The following is an 18,313-nucleotide window of genomic DNA, read 5'->3' as shown; positions in this document are numbered from 1 at the left end:
TTTCATTTGAATGAGGAAAATCAACTTCCTTATTACATAAAATACAAGAAGATATAGGCACAAGTTAAATAATCACAAGAAAAGGGAACTAACAGCGTCTTCAACAAGGCAGTATTATGAAAAAAAACAAAAAGGAGGATGAAAATTGTTGTAGATGGAGGAAGACTTGAAGGCACAATATCCAAATGTATTGATCTTGACCAGCAAACCAACTTTAAAAGTTTTTAAGGTGATCAGGAAATTTGAATATTGACATGGGCATTAGATGGTAATCAAGAATTTACCACTCTTCTCTTAGATGTAATAAAAATATTAGGGGTTTTGAAAGAAAATGCCTATTATTTTTAGAGGCACCTACAAAAGTATGTAGGGGTGAAATGTTACTGTGTCTTGAATTTGTTTTGGAATACTTTAGTGGTGAAAAGAAAGGATAAAAGTGATAGCAGAAGCCAGTGTAACAAAGTCTTAATAATTAATGTATGTTGAATCTGGTTGAGGAGTACATGAATGTTCAAGTGTTGAAAATATCATGAAGTTGTATCTTATGAAACCACTAGAGGCCCGATGCATGAAATGTGTGCAAGGGGCTCGGCCCTGGCAGCCCCGCCCCCCGCCCACTGGTCGTTCTGGAAGGTCGTTCCACCCTCTGGTCTAATTAGCATATTACCTCTTTATTATTTAGGATTTGGTAATTTTAACTGTAGAGCAAGAGTCTGGAGGAAAAATTTGAATAGCATGTTATATTAATGAGCTTGTATGGAACTGAAAAAAGCTATACTTGAGTCTTATTTAAGAAACTAGAGGCCTGGTGCATGAATTCGTGCACTGGAGGGGCCGCAGGCAGTTGGCTGGCTGGCCCACCCCCGGTCGAACTCCTGTTCGAGGGGACAATTTTCATATTAGCCTTTTATTATATAGGATGAATTGTTAGATAGAAAGAGTAGTACCTTTTGTTATCTCTTGAGCAGATTCCTAATAGGTTTCTTCTCCTAATTTGGTAAAGTAATAATAAGACTTGCCTTATTCCAAATGCATGTGTACCCTTGCATATGTGTACCCACACACACAAGCACACACAATTTTCTGACTTGAGAGTGCTCTAGAAACCAAGAAACTCATCGAGCATTAAGTCTGGCTAGGTAGGGTGACCAACCATTTCAGTTTGCATGGGTTTCCTGGGACCAGGAAAGTCCTCAGCAAACCAGTATAAGTTGGTCACCCTAGTCTGAAAAACCCCAGAGGATTTGATTTATTTCAAACTGAATCTCCATCTTAAAGAAAGCCAAAATACACAATACATCATGAGGTCAGACAGCTCTCCGATGACTTACAGCATGGCTTCACAAGTTGTGGTTTGTCTTTTCCTAGGGAATGCATCAAACATCATACAGGCCTGCATAGAAATACAGTTGTAAACCTTTCACACAAATTTAAAGTCAGATTCATCAAGCTGAAGTATTCGTGTCTTCTATTCAGAAATTTCTTGGCAATGTAAATCAAAAGCTGGCAATAACTTTCATTTTTTTAACATCCTACTACACATGAAATACTATGTTAGTCCTTAAAACATAAAGTTGAGATATGTTCTCCATTCTCAATGAGCTCAGAGTGGATTATAGGAGACAGATACATAAATAAATAACTATATTATTTTTTTGACAAGTGTTAGGGAAAGATTATGGCAGTTTAAGGACCAGTCTTCGATAATCCTTTTTTGTGTTTTTATTGTAAAAGTATTGTGCAAAGACAGAATAAAAAGAAAGAATAAATCATTCTGGAGTATTGATATTTTGGAATCTCATTTTCAAATCTTGTTTAAGGAATATCCCAAACTTTGTACTTTATAAAAATAGGATAATAATAATTATAGTCTCAAGAAATTAAGAATTAAATTTTATAATATTTTATGCTTCCTAGATGAAAAGTGCTACAGAGGTTGGGATATTCTTTTTATATGGTAATTGTTAACCTCAGAAGCTTTCTCAGCACCACTAGATCAGGGAACTCGTTCCCCTGTACCCAGCTGTCATTTGTGAGATAGCAATATGTGCTTTGTGTTAAAATGTAAATGCTAAAATTCCCTTGGGATTGAATATGTGATAACACATTTAAATCTTAAGAAGTAGTTATCATGATTTCTTTGTTCAGTGGAAACAAAAAATCCAAAAATTAAATTTTGGTATTCTAGACACATGATAGTATATAGGTTTACCAAGGCTAATAACTGATCTGTAAGATTTTTTTTTCTTTTTAATTCTTAGGAATATTTTAATCTTCCATTGTTGCTTGACTTTGTTAAGAAATCATATGTGAAATTAAATTTAAGTGGGAAAATATTTTGTTACTGGAAGGCCTTTAACTTTTTTAGAAGTTATTTCGCTTTTTTTAAAGCACTTTTATCTTTCTTTTTAATTACTAAACAAGTACATGTTTTTGTTTAAAAAAAATCATATACCAAAGCAAGAACGCAAAACCAAGACTTAAAAGCCTTTACTCATTTCCTTATATTGTGCTACCTGGACCTATGTTAAAGTTGCACCCACCGTTTTATAACAGAGTTGTCAGTTGTCACTACTGTAGCTAGGCATTAGGATAACTTAAAGCTACCTTAAATGCTTTCTACTGCCCTGCAGATCTGTATCAGAAAAAGCAAAGATATACATGGCTTTTTTTAAAAAGGCCTGGTTTTAAGAAGAAAACTTTGAATTTGGGGGTTTCTTTAAGTAAAGATTCTTTCTTGTAAATGTTTTACAATATGAAAATATTAGTAATAGTATTTTTCTTAGAGCAAAATAATATTTAGGTAGAATTTAAAAAGACTTTTTGTATTTACAATTATTCCATACTTTATCACTGTACATGTTTGACTTTTAAAACATTTCCAAAAAAAAAAAACACAAAACTCTTTTAAGAATAAATCTGAGGAGTATAAACTGGCAGTGTATAATGTCTTAAATGTTGATTCTTATGTTTACTAGTTTACAACCACCACCAAAATATCAAATAGCATGTGTATTTTACAAATGGGTCTGCTTTATTTTTTTCAAAACTGAAATTACACTATGTTAATTATCCTAGCATTTAGAAAATTACTTTTATCATCACTTTGCCACTAGACAATTGGGATGTAAAGCTGACACTATGTGGTAACTATTCACTACATGTAGTCTAGGCCACATGATGTTAATTGCTTTGTATCAGAAGATAGCATTTGGTGTATAATGTTTAGTTGTAAATATTTTTCTGGAGGAAATACTTCTGGGCTCTTAGTAGTATAAGCTTGTTTAAATCATCCTTTGTTTTCAATTTGTACTGTTTGTGTTTTTTGGGTGTTTTTTTTCTTTCTTCCTACCATTTCCTCAAATTTATTGCATGCATTTTACAGATTTTTATGTGCTTTCTAGTGATACTATTTAGTTTGCATAATTAGCATTCACTTTAGAATGACTACTTGGAAAATCTCATCCATCTTGTTCTGTACTCACTCTCCCTGGGAATTCATCCACTCCCATAGCTCAGCTACCTCTGCTTGGATGCTGCTACCAATTTTGCTAACTGACACTGTCATTAACTCTCCTAGATTAGTCCTGCACTCTTCTCTTCATGTCTGCCTGTCATTGGGTTTGCCCTCCCCCTCCAATGCATTATCTATAGAGTAACTAGAGTGTTCTTTCTAAAACTTTAGTCTTAAGTAATTTTCTGCTTAAAGTCTTTCAGGGATTTCCCATTGTTCTTATAATCTCTCCCAATCTCATACTATACTTAGCCACTGAATTTTTTTTAGTTCCTCAATTGTACCATGTCCACTGGTTATTAATATGTGCTCTCCACACTACCTGGAATAAAGTTCCTCATCCTTTTGCCTCAGTGATTTGTTTATGTTCGTCTCCTTTTGGAAGCAATTCTTCTGAGAATCTTCCCTGACCCCACTCCTTTCTACTCACCTCTGGAGTGGTTTAGTGTATGTCCCCTAGCCTCTCATGCCATCCTGAACTTCCCTTTGTAGTCATCACATTGATTTGTATTTGTCTGCTTTCTCTAGTTGACACCTCAGAAATAGACGTTTTCCCCCCATCCTTTATCCTCCCACATAAAAAAATATTTTATATATATTTCATTTAGGGACTTTCTGTTTTTAAGGAATAAGAAAACTCCTAAAGGCACAGTATGGAACCTTTCTTTTGCCCATGCTATCCCTAGCACTTAACATGGTGCCAGATACATGGCAGATGCTGACATTGGCATGAGTACCAGTGATGACTAAATTTGTGCCCAGTTTCCACCTCTTCTGAATTCTAGACCCATTACCACTAGGGTATCAGGCACTTCAAATTCAATAAACCCAGACCTCAGATTCTTTCCCTCTGAGCTCCTCTCCTCTCCTCCTTCCCCCTCCCATCCCCTCTCTTCTCTCTTCCTAACTCCTCTGTTTCCTTCCTTTCTTTCATCTGCCACTGACATTTCCAAAATGGAACTTTTGTACCCCGTGCTGTCTATATCAGTCAGTAATCAGATTCTATTAATTCTGCTGCTTAATAATTTTTGACACTCGCCCCTCAACTCCATTTATTCACAATTGCTTTATTTCAGGCCTCCTTCTACCTTATCAGTTACAGAACCTTCTAATTTATTTGTTATTTGAATTTTAGCAGTTAAAAGTTAACTTTATTCCCATTTTTAAAGCATTATAAATTTTAATCTCAATGATTTTTAAAAATCTAGAAACTAGATATTTTTAATGTTTTATCCTTCTAAATAAACACTGTGTGTATATGTATTCATTTATTTAGTCACTTCATTTTCAAAAATAAGAAGTAAAAGCTATTATTGAATTAACTATATACAAAATTTTTAATTTTATTTCTGTTTTACACATGAAGAAGCTGAGATACATAGGTAATATGACTTTCACAGTTTCATAAGATCCAGGAGTATAATCAGGTTTCCTGACTTCCTATTCAGGATTCTTAAAACCTGGATGGTCTCCTCATTATTAGCTATAGATTGCTCAGAAATATTTCTTAAACTTAGAGGCTGTCAGAATATATAACATGTGTAGAGTACTATGAACACAGTAATAGATAATACAGTATTTCATAATTCTTTTGAATCTTGACATTTAGAGTATACATAAAGAAAATAAATTGAAAATTGTATTAAATTCCCAGGCCCAAATAGAAAACAGGAAAAGTGAGAGTACATAAAAGTATATTAGACCTTGTTTGAAAAGATGTTGCAATATTTAAACTTTAAGTAAATTAGCAAGAAGAAAAATCGCTATGGTTGTAGAGAACCTTTTAATTAAAATAATGTTATTTCTAATTTTTTAAAAAGATGAGTTTTGATTTTTAAAAAGTATTAAGCTTTAATAGAGAACCTTTTAATAATTTGGTTCAAATTACAGTGTGGCAGAAATTAGTTAGAAAGAAACGATATTTTCCTTTTGTATTTATACTGCATGGGTAGTGTATGAAATAGAGGGCGTAAATACTACCTTGGCATATTTCATTGCATGTAGCAAATTAGTTTTGACCCATTGCTAGCAGCTTCTTGGAATGAATATGGTCCATTGTCCTTTTTATTTCTACTAAAGTTTCTTCAAATAGTTCTTTAGGGAGGTTTTGCAACCTTTCCTATTAAAGAGAAATTTTGAGAGCTACATCTTTAAGTTAGTCTTTTTGATAGAATTGGAATTGAAAAGTTAGAACTTGAAAGGTGGACAAGATTTAAATAGGACAAAGAAGCGTGTTTTCAGTTATGAGGGATGTGAGCCCTGACATGTCTTTGGTTCATGCTAGAAAGAAGAAAGAAATAATATGGGGAGGTTATGGTAGGGCTTGATTACTGAAGGCCTTTGTATGCATGCATATAAGCATAGTCAATAGACACAGACACTAGGGGGCTGAGGGCATGTGCTGGGGAGTGGAGGTGGCCGGGGGGGGGGCGGCGGGGGGCAGGTCAATGGGGGAAAAAGGAGACATATGTAATACTATATGTAATACTTTAAACAATAAAAAAAAAGTAGGAGAAACAGGGGCATGGCACTGAAGTTAGAATTTACTCCTGAAGTGAGTGAATTGTCTCTCCTTCAATTAGGAAATAGGAAATTTTGACACTTTAACTCAGTATGTTTTGTGTATATTAATATTCATTGTGTTAAAGCTAAATACAGGAGTGGATGTGTTTTCTTCTGTTTTCTAGTCTACGCCTTTACATCTTGCCGCAGGCTACAACAGAGTTCGGATAGTTCAGCTGCTGCTTCAGCATGGTGCTGATGTTCATGCAAAAGACAAAGGGTAGGTGTAGCAGTTTATTTCCCTTAATGGTTTTGCTCATGGATTGTTATGCTTTGTTTTCAACATCTTATATGCTGAAGTTGTTGAACACTAGGCAAAGAAAGTCATATAGACCATTTCTTTACAGCTTGTATAGCATTTTAAGAATGTTTGCAACTTTGATTTTATATTATTTTCACATACTACTTCTTACTTCTCATAGACATTTCCAAAATGGAACTCTCGGACATCCCTCTCACAATCCTAAATTAGTTTAATTTTATTGAAATTCTAGTACTTAAAATTTGTTTCAGTTGTAATTATTATTTAACTCAAGTTGCATTTCAGAAAGATAAGACAAATTGAAAATTATGATAATCTATTAATATAGCTATCATTCATCTGGAATGAAAAGATTATCTCTTATTAATAAACCAAAATCATAAGTATACAGTATTCTAATTTGTTTTTTCCTGATGAAATCTTGGACATCTGAACTTGGAAAACCTAAAAGATCCTTATGAAGGTTGATGTGGTGGGGGTTGGAGGGTTGGGGCAGAGGGAACAAGAAAGCAGTTATGTTATTTACTTTATGAGTAAGTGTATTTTGGAAAACTTTGTACGAGTTTCCTATCTAGTCTCCAGGGACATATGAATCAAGTTTGCTGTCCTGGGTGGGGGCTAACATTTCTCATTATCCCACCTTAAGACCTAAAAGATAATTTGACCTTACTACCCAGGTCAATAGATTCATATTACCCTCTTGTGATTGGCAGCATAAAGAAGAGAAGCCCTGGAGGAGGTTTCTTTCAGTTTGCCCCTTTCCATGTCAGGAAACAGAAATGAAGAAAGAACTCAGTACTTGAGACAGTTAACCGAGGGGGAATCCATTCATTCCAAATCTGCTCTTTTCCGTACTTTGTTCTCTCTTGCCTGCGCCAGGTTTTGTGCCATATGTGAATGGTGTCCCGATAGTATAGGGCTACAAATGCCTGATGTTCTTGTACATCTCTGTTTCCTTGTGCATGTCTGAAAACAGATGGGTGTACAATAGGTGAGTCATCAAGAGAAGTACAGCACAAAAAAGGGGGTCTTTGACTCATGTAGAAAGATACTTTGAAATGCAAGTTATAGTAGTTTGGATATTTAATTCTTGTGCTGGTACTTACTTTGAAAATGAAACAAAAGAGTAGGAATATTCAATTCTCTATCAATTAACATTTATTTAATGTAAACACTTCATATATAAAGCATGCAATTGTCAGCACATGTTCTTCATTTTGCCTAAATGCTTCTCTAATTGGTATTTTTATCATTATATTTAAGTATTGTATACACAAAATACAAGGGAAATACAAAAGGTTAAGTTATCTGTGCTTTGAATCATCTTATTAAATAGTTTTAAATATTTTTAACGTAATTGTATTAGGATTTATTAGATTTTTGTTGCTTAGCACTTCTTGGATAAATGACTATAAGTTGTTTGAAATTTCAGTATTTTAATTTGCCTTTTTTCATTTAGTGGACTTGTGCCTCTTCATAATGCATGTTCATATGGACATTATGAAGTCACAGAACTGCTACTAAAGGTAAAAAAAAAAATAAAAAATAGTGAATTTCATTTGCTCTTTTTAACTCGTCATGAGTTTTCATGTGTTTACTAGAGGCCGGTGCACAAAATTGGTGCACTAGAGGGGGGGTATCCCTCAGCCCAGCCCAGCCTGCACCCTCTCCAATCTGGGTCCCCTCGGGGGATGTCTGACTGCCGGATATTGGGCCTAAACAGGCAGTCGGACATCGCTCTCACAATCCTGGATCGCTGGCTCCCAATTGCTCACCTGCCTACCTGCCTGGTCGCCCCTAACTGCCCCCTACTCCCACTGGCCTGATTGCCCCTCACTGCCTCTGCATGCTAGCCTGATCGCCCCTAACTGCCCCCTGCTGCCAGCCTGGTTGCCCCTAACTGCCCCCCGCTGCTGGCAAGGTTGCCCCCAACAGTCCCCTCCCTGCCAGCCTGGTTGCACCTAACTGCCCCCCTGCCAGCCTGGTCACCTCTTACTGCACCCCCTGCTGGCTTGGTTGCCCCCAACTGCCCTCTTTGCCAGCCTGGTTGCCCCCAACTGCCCCCCTGCCAACCTAGTCACCCCTCACTGACCCCCTTCCAGCCTAATCGCCCCCAACTGCCCCCCCTGCCGGCCTGGTTGCCCCCAACTGCACCCCCCCCACCACCAGCCTGTTCACCCCTGTCATCCCTCCCTCCCCCCGCCAGCTTGGTCGCCCCTAACTGTCACCCCCCCTGCCAGCCTGGTTGCCTTATGCTGCCCGCCCTGCTGGCCTTGTCGCCCCCAACTACCCTCCCCTGCCGGCCTGGTCGTAGGCAGCCATCTTGTGAGGGTGTGAGGGTTAATTTGCATATTACCTCTATTATATAGGATTAGTGAATAAAATTTTTAAGAAAAGCAGTTTTTAAAATGTTATCATTGCCTTAAACTATATTTAAAAGCTGAAATTAAAATATTGCTGACATTTCAAAGAGTTGTAACTGAATTTTACAGTGAAATAAATGTCTTCTGAGTTTTATCTAATCCAGCAAAATGATTACTGACCTAAAACTTTTTCTCTTAATTCAGCATGGAGCCTGTGTTAACGCTATGGATCTCTGGCAGTTTACTCCTCTGCATGAGGCTGCTTCCAAGAATCGTGTAGAAGTCTGCTCTCTGTTGCTTAGCCATGGTGCTGATCCTACATTGGTCAATTGCCATGGGAAAAGTGCTGTGGATATGGCTCCAACTCCTGAGCTCCGGGAGAGATTGACTTGTATGTATTTATATCCTGAAGTCAAAATTGTTTGTTGCAAATTAGACTGTCTCACTTTTGTTTAGTTATAAGGGCTGGTGTTTTGTCTAACTTGGATGATATGCTTCCATTCTTATATATACACTAGTTCACTGGTCGGCAAACTCATTAGTCAACAGAGCCAAATATCAACAGTACAACGATTGAAATTTCTTTTGAGAGCCAAATTTTTTAAACTTAAACTTCTTCTAACACCACTTCTTCAAAATAGACTCACCCAGGCTGTGCTATTTTGTGGAAGAGCCACACTCAAGGGGCCAAAGAGCCCCATGTGGCTCGCGAGCCGCAATTTGCCGACCTCGGCACTAGTTTATAATCATCATTTCTGATTATAAGCTTGTCTTCATGATTCCACAGGAATCTTAAATTTATATACTATATATATTTTGTGTTTATTCAAGCCTAATTCTAATTCACAAGTTGAGGCTCCCCCTCCCTTTTTTGTAAAGGATGAGTTAATCAATAACCATATATTGAATACCTACTATGTGCTATGCACTGGAAATACATCCGAATAAAACCAGAAGAAAAATCTCTGAGTTCATAGAGCTTATATTCCTGTGCTGTTGGTAATAATAGATGTCACCGAGTTTGCACAATTCTGTTTTACTTCTTTTGTGTGTTATAGCCCACGTGAAATCACTTGCCCACATTTACATAAGATAATTTTTATGATTTGGTGGAAGTAATCTAAAATGCTGATAATTTGAATTCAGTATAATTTGAATTCAGTTTAAATTTCTCTAGACTAATGGATAAGCCAAGCAAAACCATACTTTTTACTTGAAATCAGTTCTCAGTATGTCACCTTACTTTGCAGTTGTCAGGATCCTACTCCTTACATATGACAGTTTATAATTCTCTAAAGTATCTTTTTATATGTCTGTTGGTCATCTGTGTCTTTGGAGAACAATTTTCAGCTTTTTGTTAATAAGTTGTCATATCAGAATATAAACCAAACTTGTAAAATAGAAAATAAGACTATATGTTTTTAATAAATAAGGGTATTGGATTCTTATTTATGTAATTAATTTAGAAATCCCTTTTAAAAAATCTCTTACTTGATTATAGCAATAATCATTACATTACATTTATTGGTGGAGGCAATAGTAGTAGTACAGCACACAAAAATTCGGTCAGCCTATCCTTCCTCTTTTGTTACTTGAGTTTTCATTTAATAATATATGCTTTCATGTCAGTAAATGTTGGTCTGTCTTTTTTTTTTTAAGAGCTGTATAAAGTGTATAAGTGTTCACAAATTATTTAACTAGTTTCCGTTTGGTGGACAGTTAGGTTGCTTGTTTGAAAACTTTCCTGGAGTGAGTATATTGGTATGTGTATCTTTATGAACTCTAAGAGTATAAAAAGCCTTATTTCAGAGCATACATAATTCTTAATTTTTCATTAACCTACACCCTCATCCTTTGCACCTTCATCATCGTATCACCATGCTGCTGATGTTGCTAAAATAGACTTTGTTAAGTTAATAATTGTCTTAATTCACAATTTTGCTAATGATTTTTATAAATTTAAAAATTTTATTTCAACCATTATTTTATTAACAGATGAATTTAAAGGTCATTCTTTACTACAAGCAGCCAGAGAAGCAGACCTAGCCAAAGTTAAAAAAACACTTGCCTTGGAAATCATTAATTTCAAACAACCACAGTCTCATGAAACTGCACTGGTAAGATTTTATTGTTAATCCATCTTGTGCGTTGATAATTGCAGTGTGAGCACAAAATATGATTTTTATTTCAGAAACCTTAAAGTAACTGTGGTATCTGAAGTGACAGGGATTTGCATTTTAATGGTTGCATTGATTTTTAATTTGGTTCAGGAGGCTGTTGCTTTCATGGGTGAGAGAATAGACTTTTGCTCAACCTTGATTTGGGAATTAATTTTACATTTGCCTTTACCCAACGATATTGTAACAAATCCACCTTTGTGGCCAATGCTTTCATAAATACAAGATGTGATTTTTCTCTATAGAATCTTCTTTTTCTTGTGGTTACTTGATAAATATATTTGCTTTCTATAGATGATTAGAGTATTTTCAGAGATACTTCAATTATCCTTTTGAGTAATCGTATTTATTTGTTTTCTATAGAAGATTAAAGTATTTTCAAAGATACTTGCATTATTCTTTTGAGCAGTCGTATTCAAAGAATTATTACATTCATTATAGAAAATGGTAAGAGTGTGCATTTTTTTGTTCCAGACCGTACCAATTGTCTTTAAAATTGAAACATTTGTGATGCCTCTATCACAGACCTTTAATATACTTCATAACATTCTCTCATACATCTGGCACAAAAATAGTGAAACTGTCATCAAAACATGTGGAAAAGAGTTACCAAACTGAAATGGGCCAATACTATGTACATCTAAATATGTGGCTCTAAAACTGGGGTTCAGAGACATTCATGCTACACAGCATTATTCCAGGTGATACTCAAAGTCACAGAATAACCTTGACCTGCTTTTTGGAGTGTTCATTTTATTCATTAGAAATTAGTTTTTTTACTTTTTAAATCTTAATGCAGACATTAATATAAAATGAAGTTGAATATAAAACTTATATAAATATAGGATAAAACATAGAATTTCTGAGAATACATCTCCCTCTAAACTCTTTGAGGTCTCTTGCCTTCATGCCTGCCCCTGGGCATAAAGGCTTATTTATTCTTCTGTAGTGCTAGGAGTACCTCTGTGAAAGAGGTGGAGAAATATTGATTATGTGGCTGACGGTCTAATGAAGAATTGAGAAATTTAGTTACAGATTTTTGTAGCTTTGGAGAGGCAGTATTCTGATACCTGCAAGTAAATATGGACTGGATAATTATTTATTGGCTAAAGGAAAAGATAAAAGTATTTCTTAGTGCTTAACCAAGAGCATAATTTCACCTTGCTGCCAGGGTTATGTTTTGTACTTCCAGTGTATTTAGGAGGAATTTTGATCATCTTCATAATGTAAAATGTATAAGTATACTTTGAGATAACAATGTTCAGCACATTGCTATTTAATTTAGAAATCTACTTTTAAATAGAAGTTCATTTTATTGACTTTTATTTACAGCACTGTGCTGTGGCCTCCCTGCATCCCAAACGAAAGCAAGTGACAGAATTGTTACTTAGAAAAGGAGCAAATGTTAATGAAAAAAATAAAGAGTAAGTGTAATTGCAGTTGTTGTTCAATTCCTAAAGGGGAAATGCAATAAAAGTTAGTAAACCACTTCTTCCTTTTCCCCACTCCATAGTTTCATGACTCCACTGCATGTTGCAGCAGAAAGAGCTCACAACGATGTCATGGAAGTTCTGCATAAGCACGGAGCAAAGGTAAGGCACACGCCTGAAATGAAGTGCCAGACTTGGCATTGAGTAGCTAGCTGCTCTTAATTAAGACTGTTAATTTCTTCAGGAAAATCAGAGAGAAAGTAATTTTATAAAAGACTGTTAGCATGTATTTGAATTCATTGATTCTCCTTTAAAAGCTGGTTTAAGTCTTGTTCCTAGTAAAAATAATTTGTGTTTTATTGTAATTTACTGTTATTCTTCTATAAAGTAATAAAATGTAATTACAGTCTTATTATTTGAAATATATTTCAACTTTACATTGTTTTATGTTAATACTGGAATTAATATATTTTATAGTTAACATCAGTGATGGTTTATGGGAATGATAGTCAAAATCTCACCCACTTATTTTAAAGAATATCTGTATCCCTTCACATTCATACTGGTAATTTTTTTCAAATAACCTCAACACTAAAGAATTTTAATTTGTTAAAATACTAATCTTTATTTAAGAATAAAGAATTTGAAATGTATTAATACTTAATACACAGGTTGTTGCAGGCAACCTTATTAGGTCCAAGTGTCAACCTGAGTCACGTCTACGCTCAAGGTGTTTCCTAAGGCAAAATGGGAGTTTGAGAGAGAGGGATTGACAGGGAGGCCATAGCACAGTGCTGTAAAGTAAATAAAAGTCAATAAAATAAACTTCTATTTAAAGTATATTTCTGAATTAAATAGCAATGTGCTCAACATTGTTATCTCAAAATATATTTATATATTTACATTATGAAAATTATCAAAATTCCTCCTAAATACACTGGAAGTACAAAACATAACACAGACAGGGAAAAACTCATTTGTTCACTTTCAGCATGTTGTGACATATTGCACTTTACATGTGTACAAATCAGTAGATTTATGGACATTATCCTAAACAGTAGAACCGTCATGAATACCATTGTTGATAATCAGAGGGAATGGCCATGACAATCTTATAGCATAAAGAGCTTGTCTGGCTATTTTATGAATTAATATTTTCAGAAATTGTCATAGTGTTGTGCTTTTTTAAATGAAAATAAGAGAGTTCAAAATTTGCTGGTAGTTTAACGACAAATGACCATTACTTATATGTAGGTATCTTTTTAAAAAAAGAAACATAATCAGACCCATAAAGGTAAAAGTTACATATTTTAGAGTGAATGAGAAAGTAAGTGAGTTTTAAAAGAAACTTTTAAAAATGAAAAGGATATTTTGAAAATAGAATTTTAGAAAATGTCCACTTTTTTTTATTTTGTTGCCCCAAAAATGATATATTCACCCAGCTGTTGTATCTACATAATTTAAAAACTTGAGAAAACAAATTTCTAAACTGTTTTAAAAGTTTTTCTTAATTTGTGATTAGGTTTTTTTATCTATTAAAAATATTATAATGCAGCATCTCCTAATAAATTTGTGAGAATATCAACAAATAGGCAATTTTGCTAACAGAATTTCAAATAAAACCTTAGCGTAATCAGTGAATTACACTAAAAATAAGCAATGTGATTTTAGAAGGCATGAACTTTTTCAGTGGTTCTGCATATCTGAGTAGAACCTTTTCAGCTGTTGGGACCAACTATTGAAAATGAACTTAGAATCAGACCCTCAAATCTACATTACAGTTTTTTATAAGACTTTTCATTTTTTTTTAAATTGAGCCAAAAGATACTTTGTACCATTAGTAATTAAAATATTTTAAAATTTTAATTATTTCATCTCTTTCCCATTCTTTATAAATTTTTTTGCATGAGTGTTATACATTTATTATGTACTGGAGGCCCGGTGCCCGGATTCGTGCACTGGTGGGATCCCTTGGCCTGGCCCACGCCCTCTCGCAATCCGGGACTCCTCAGGGGATGTTGGAGGCCCGGTGCACGGATTTGGCCTGATCCCCACAGGCCAGGCCGAGGGACCCCACCGGTGCACAAATCTGTGCACAGGACCTCTAGTATGCATATCAGATCTTTGGTTAATCTCTTCCCAACCCTCCTTCCCCCTTCCCTCTGAGAGTCATCAAACTATTCCATGTTTCCATGCCTGTGCATTGAGCATCTGCCCCCTGGTGGTCACTGCGTGTCATAGTTACCGGTCGAATGGTCGCTTAGGCTTTTATATATAGAGATTAGTATAGCACTGCTTGGCTGTAATTTACAAATGAGCACGTGTATATTTATTCATGAGGTGCATCATCCAAAAACAACAATTGTTGTTTTTGATTAAAAAATCAAGATGAGCTAGCATGAAAGGGAATGGTGTTCTACAGATTTAAACCTGTTTTGAGGGTACCATACTTGTATTGTTATATAAATAATGTCTTGTTGCTTTTCAAGCAGCAAATACTAAGCTTAGTGGGCTTTCTACTATACTTAAGAGCATCATATGTTTATCATTGACCTATTTTTAAAAATATCTTGTGTCATTTCTAATGTTCCTTAAAAACCATGAATAATGCTCTTCATATTGGGAAAATACCTATTTGTTGTCTCCCATGAGTCATTTTATCTCATGAAGGTTCAGTGAAAAATAACGTTATTTCATAGCCTATCCTAGTCAACATTACTCGATCTATGATTCTCAATCTCTGCCCTTCATGTTCACATTCTTATCAATAATGTCAAAATTCATCAGTGGGGTATGTATTATTTTAAACACCCTAGCAGTGATGTAGAATGACTTTTAAACTAGTATATTGTCTCTAGTCTTTCCACTACAGTTCAACTGAATTGAGAATACCTGCTATTAGGTACATTAAAAGGAGTGGGGGATCATATTTAATCAGGATTATGAACCAATGGATACCAATTGCCATCCTACCATTCACTCATTCCCTGGTTCTAAGACAGGCTGCTGTCCCTCCGGGTTGGTTTATCTGATGACTAATGCCCTAGTAAAAACCCAATTTAGCTACTGTGGGCCCCATTGTTTGCTTGCTTATTGTTCTTTTGTGGTTTTAGTTTGATTTTCAGACAACTCATGGTTTTTCATTTGATTCTAAAAACACCTTCAGAACAAGCAGCCCCAGCCTTGATGAGGATTCTGCGCTCTTACACTGCTTCCACCACCATGCTGCCTTCCCCTCTTCATGATACATCCAGTCCTCAAGCTAGGGCTGTTATTACATCAGAGAAGGCAGAGAATTGGGCAGGGAGAGTTAATACCAGTAATTAATTTGTTTTACTTAGACAGAACGTAGTAATAATTGTATAAGCCAAAGCATTCTTTTGCTCAAAGCTTGGTGATGGAAACAAAGTTCAGGTGCATTGTGCGGTTAAACTAAACATATTAAATATATAACATAGGCAGGCATACTTGTCAGAGAAAAAGAGAATATGAATGAGACTTCAGTTTGTTCAGCACAGCTGTTGGATAGGCACCCTCTAGTCTAATCAGCTATGCTCAGTGAGTTACTTCTCAGGCACTTAGGGTTTGTGAGAAGGTAAGAGCCCCTTTACTAAAGCAAACAAATTATATACTGTTTTAATATTTATGCATCCCTCTTTTCAGAGAACTTGGTTGTTTCATTTTAAATCTCACATGAATTTTGAAGGTTCACAAATAACAAATACATTCAAGTTTAGCTAAAAAGAATTTATTTGTTAGAAGTTATGATTAGTCCATTGGGCACAGAAAAGGAATATTGAAAATCTGAAAAGACAGTTTGAAGCAAAATCTTGATAGTCTCAATTGGAGAGTTTTGATTTTGTTCTCATAGTACTTGGAGAGCCATTGGAAAGTTTCAAATAGGTAGGGGTGAACAGAATCCTGCTTCAGTAAGATAGATACTTTCTCTTAGAAAACCAATTACAGAAATATAGACTCAAGGTACACATATAATAGCTGGTATGATTATTTAGCAGTATTCAATAAAAATGGCTTTTTAATATTTCTGTAAGGAGGCATGATATCAAGATAATGTTTTTTACCTCCAGACTACAGAAGTTATAATATGCCTGCCACCTGTTGTTTGAAGTTATGATTAGGTTAGTTAGAGACTAGGGTATAGTCTATTCTAGATTCCTATCTTTTGTTCCTCTATTGTATGTTCATTAACACCTGTTAATTTTTTTTTTTTTTTGTACACTTTCACTACAAGGTGTCCTGATTTGGGGGAAAACTACACATTGTCACTCGAGCTAAAGGAATACAAAGACTAGTGTCAGCTCTCAGGTTACTGCTCACTAGTGTCAGCTCACAGTTACTGCTGCCCTCTGTAAAATCAGGTTAAGATGTAGACATACATATGTTTTCTTAATTAAAGTAAAGTTACAATGTGAGTTAACAGTAAATGCTTGATTACAGAAATGTCACGGAACAGTTCATGATTACCTACCAAATGAGTGATATGGACAATGATAGCTTTAAATTTAGTAGAGAAATGAACTCAACTTCAAGCTTAGCTCTTTGAGACTAGATTATTTCACACTGAAAGATTCTCCTTAGCCAGTGCCTTATAGGTTTGCTGTTTTCCAGGACTGTTTTGGCATGTTTGAATCATAATTTTATGTCCAAAACATTTTAAGCCAAATACCATTGAAATTTCTATCTTTTATCCAATTAGCCTCTTTAGGAAAATTATTATTACTACTCAGATAGAAATAAAGATATACAGTATACCTCAGGTTGCTATCTCTAGATACAGCAGGGGGGTTGGGGAGGGAATCTGTTTCGTCTCTAAAACTGCCAGACGTCTGTTATTTTTCTGACACCTTATACAGTTGGACTATAACACATTAAAAATGTAGCATTTTTCTTATTTGAGGCAGTTTCTGTACTTTAGTGAAAATAGCCTCTTTAGTGCTGAATAGTAAGCATTTCTGATGGCATCCTCTGTCATATCCTAATAGTGGATATTTTGATAGAGGAAAATAGAGAGGACTGGTTCTAAAAAAGACTTGATCAGAAAAACTGATTTAATATTCCCAGACTTCTTCAATAAGTATGTATGTTGGTAGTTCCAAATAATATTAAGAATTAAAGTTTTCTGACTTTAACCCTTTGCACTCGCTTGCTTTTTTCTTGATTCCTTTATTCTAATGCTAACCGTGTCGAGTCACACTCGACATCCGAGTGCAAAAGGTTAAAATATGGAGAGTAAATTAATGATGATGTATATTAAATAAATCTGTCATATATTTTAGGTTGAAAACAAATTATAGACAGCAGTACATACATACATTTTAATTTGAAAGCTCTAGAAGAATCCTTGTGAGTGGCAGTCTCATTTATTTGATAACTCAGCTTGATCACCATTGAGGCAATTATATATATATATAATACTAGACTGTATTTCTTTGTTTCTTTAAGAGTTTGATTCTTATATATAAAGAATATTTTAAATGTTATTAAGCCCAAATTTTTTGCCTCAGTGAATAATTGTCAGTGTGTGAGTCAGAATTGTCAAAGCCAAGAATACAAAACACAGAGTTGTCTCAGAGGTCTTCCAGGTCATTGGCTATATTCTATCCTTGAGTTGCCTTCTTTTAGTGCTTCCAGTATTGCTATTGCTGTTGTGGGTGGCGTGCATGAGTCATTTAATCTTCTATATTTCTCCAACAATAGAGTGAATTACTTGTCATTTATCTTATAGAATGATAGAGATTAGAATAATAAATCCAAACTTAGGGGAACCTCCTTTAAACAATTCTCTGGGATCACAGTGAAATAAAGTTACACTAGCTCCAAAATATCACTCTTCTTCACTGGGAAATGGAATTAGAGCAGAAATACAAATCCTTCCAGATTGCCCTTTTAAAAATCGGGAGATGGCCGAAACCGGTTTGGCTCAGTGGATAGAGCGTCGGTCTGAGGACTGAAAGGTCCCAGGTTCGATTCCGGTCAAGGGCATG

At 35.1% G+C, this 18,313-nt stretch overlaps 1 protein-coding gene across 1 annotated transcript in view; it reads left to right on the top strand.

Annotated features, from left to right (window-relative positions):
- The window catches only part of TNKS (tankyrase), a 163,346-nt gene that overhangs the window by 101,146 nt on the left and 43,887 nt on the right, over nt 1-18,313 (top strand). Inside the window, exons 6-11 of the mRNA XM_054720078.1 lie at nt 6,202-6,296; nt 7,798-7,864; nt 8,906-9,092; nt 10,697-10,818; nt 12,211-12,302; nt 12,392-12,470. Coding sequence (XP_054576053.1) covers nt 6,202-6,296; nt 7,798-7,864; nt 8,906-9,092; nt 10,697-10,818; nt 12,211-12,302; nt 12,392-12,470 — 642 coding nt within the window. The remainder of the gene's footprint in view (nt 1-6,201; nt 6,297-7,797; nt 7,865-8,905; nt 9,093-10,696; nt 10,819-12,210; nt 12,303-12,391; nt 12,471-18,313) is intronic.

Source organism: Eptesicus fuscus, chromosome 8 (assembly GCF_027574615.1).
Source record: "Eptesicus fuscus isolate TK198812 chromosome 8, DD_ASM_mEF_20220401, whole genome shotgun sequence".
NCBI classification, from domain to species: domain Eukaryota; kingdom Metazoa; phylum Chordata; class Mammalia; order Chiroptera; family Vespertilionidae; genus Eptesicus; species Eptesicus fuscus.
This window is presented reverse-complemented; position numbering and strand designations above follow the sequence as displayed.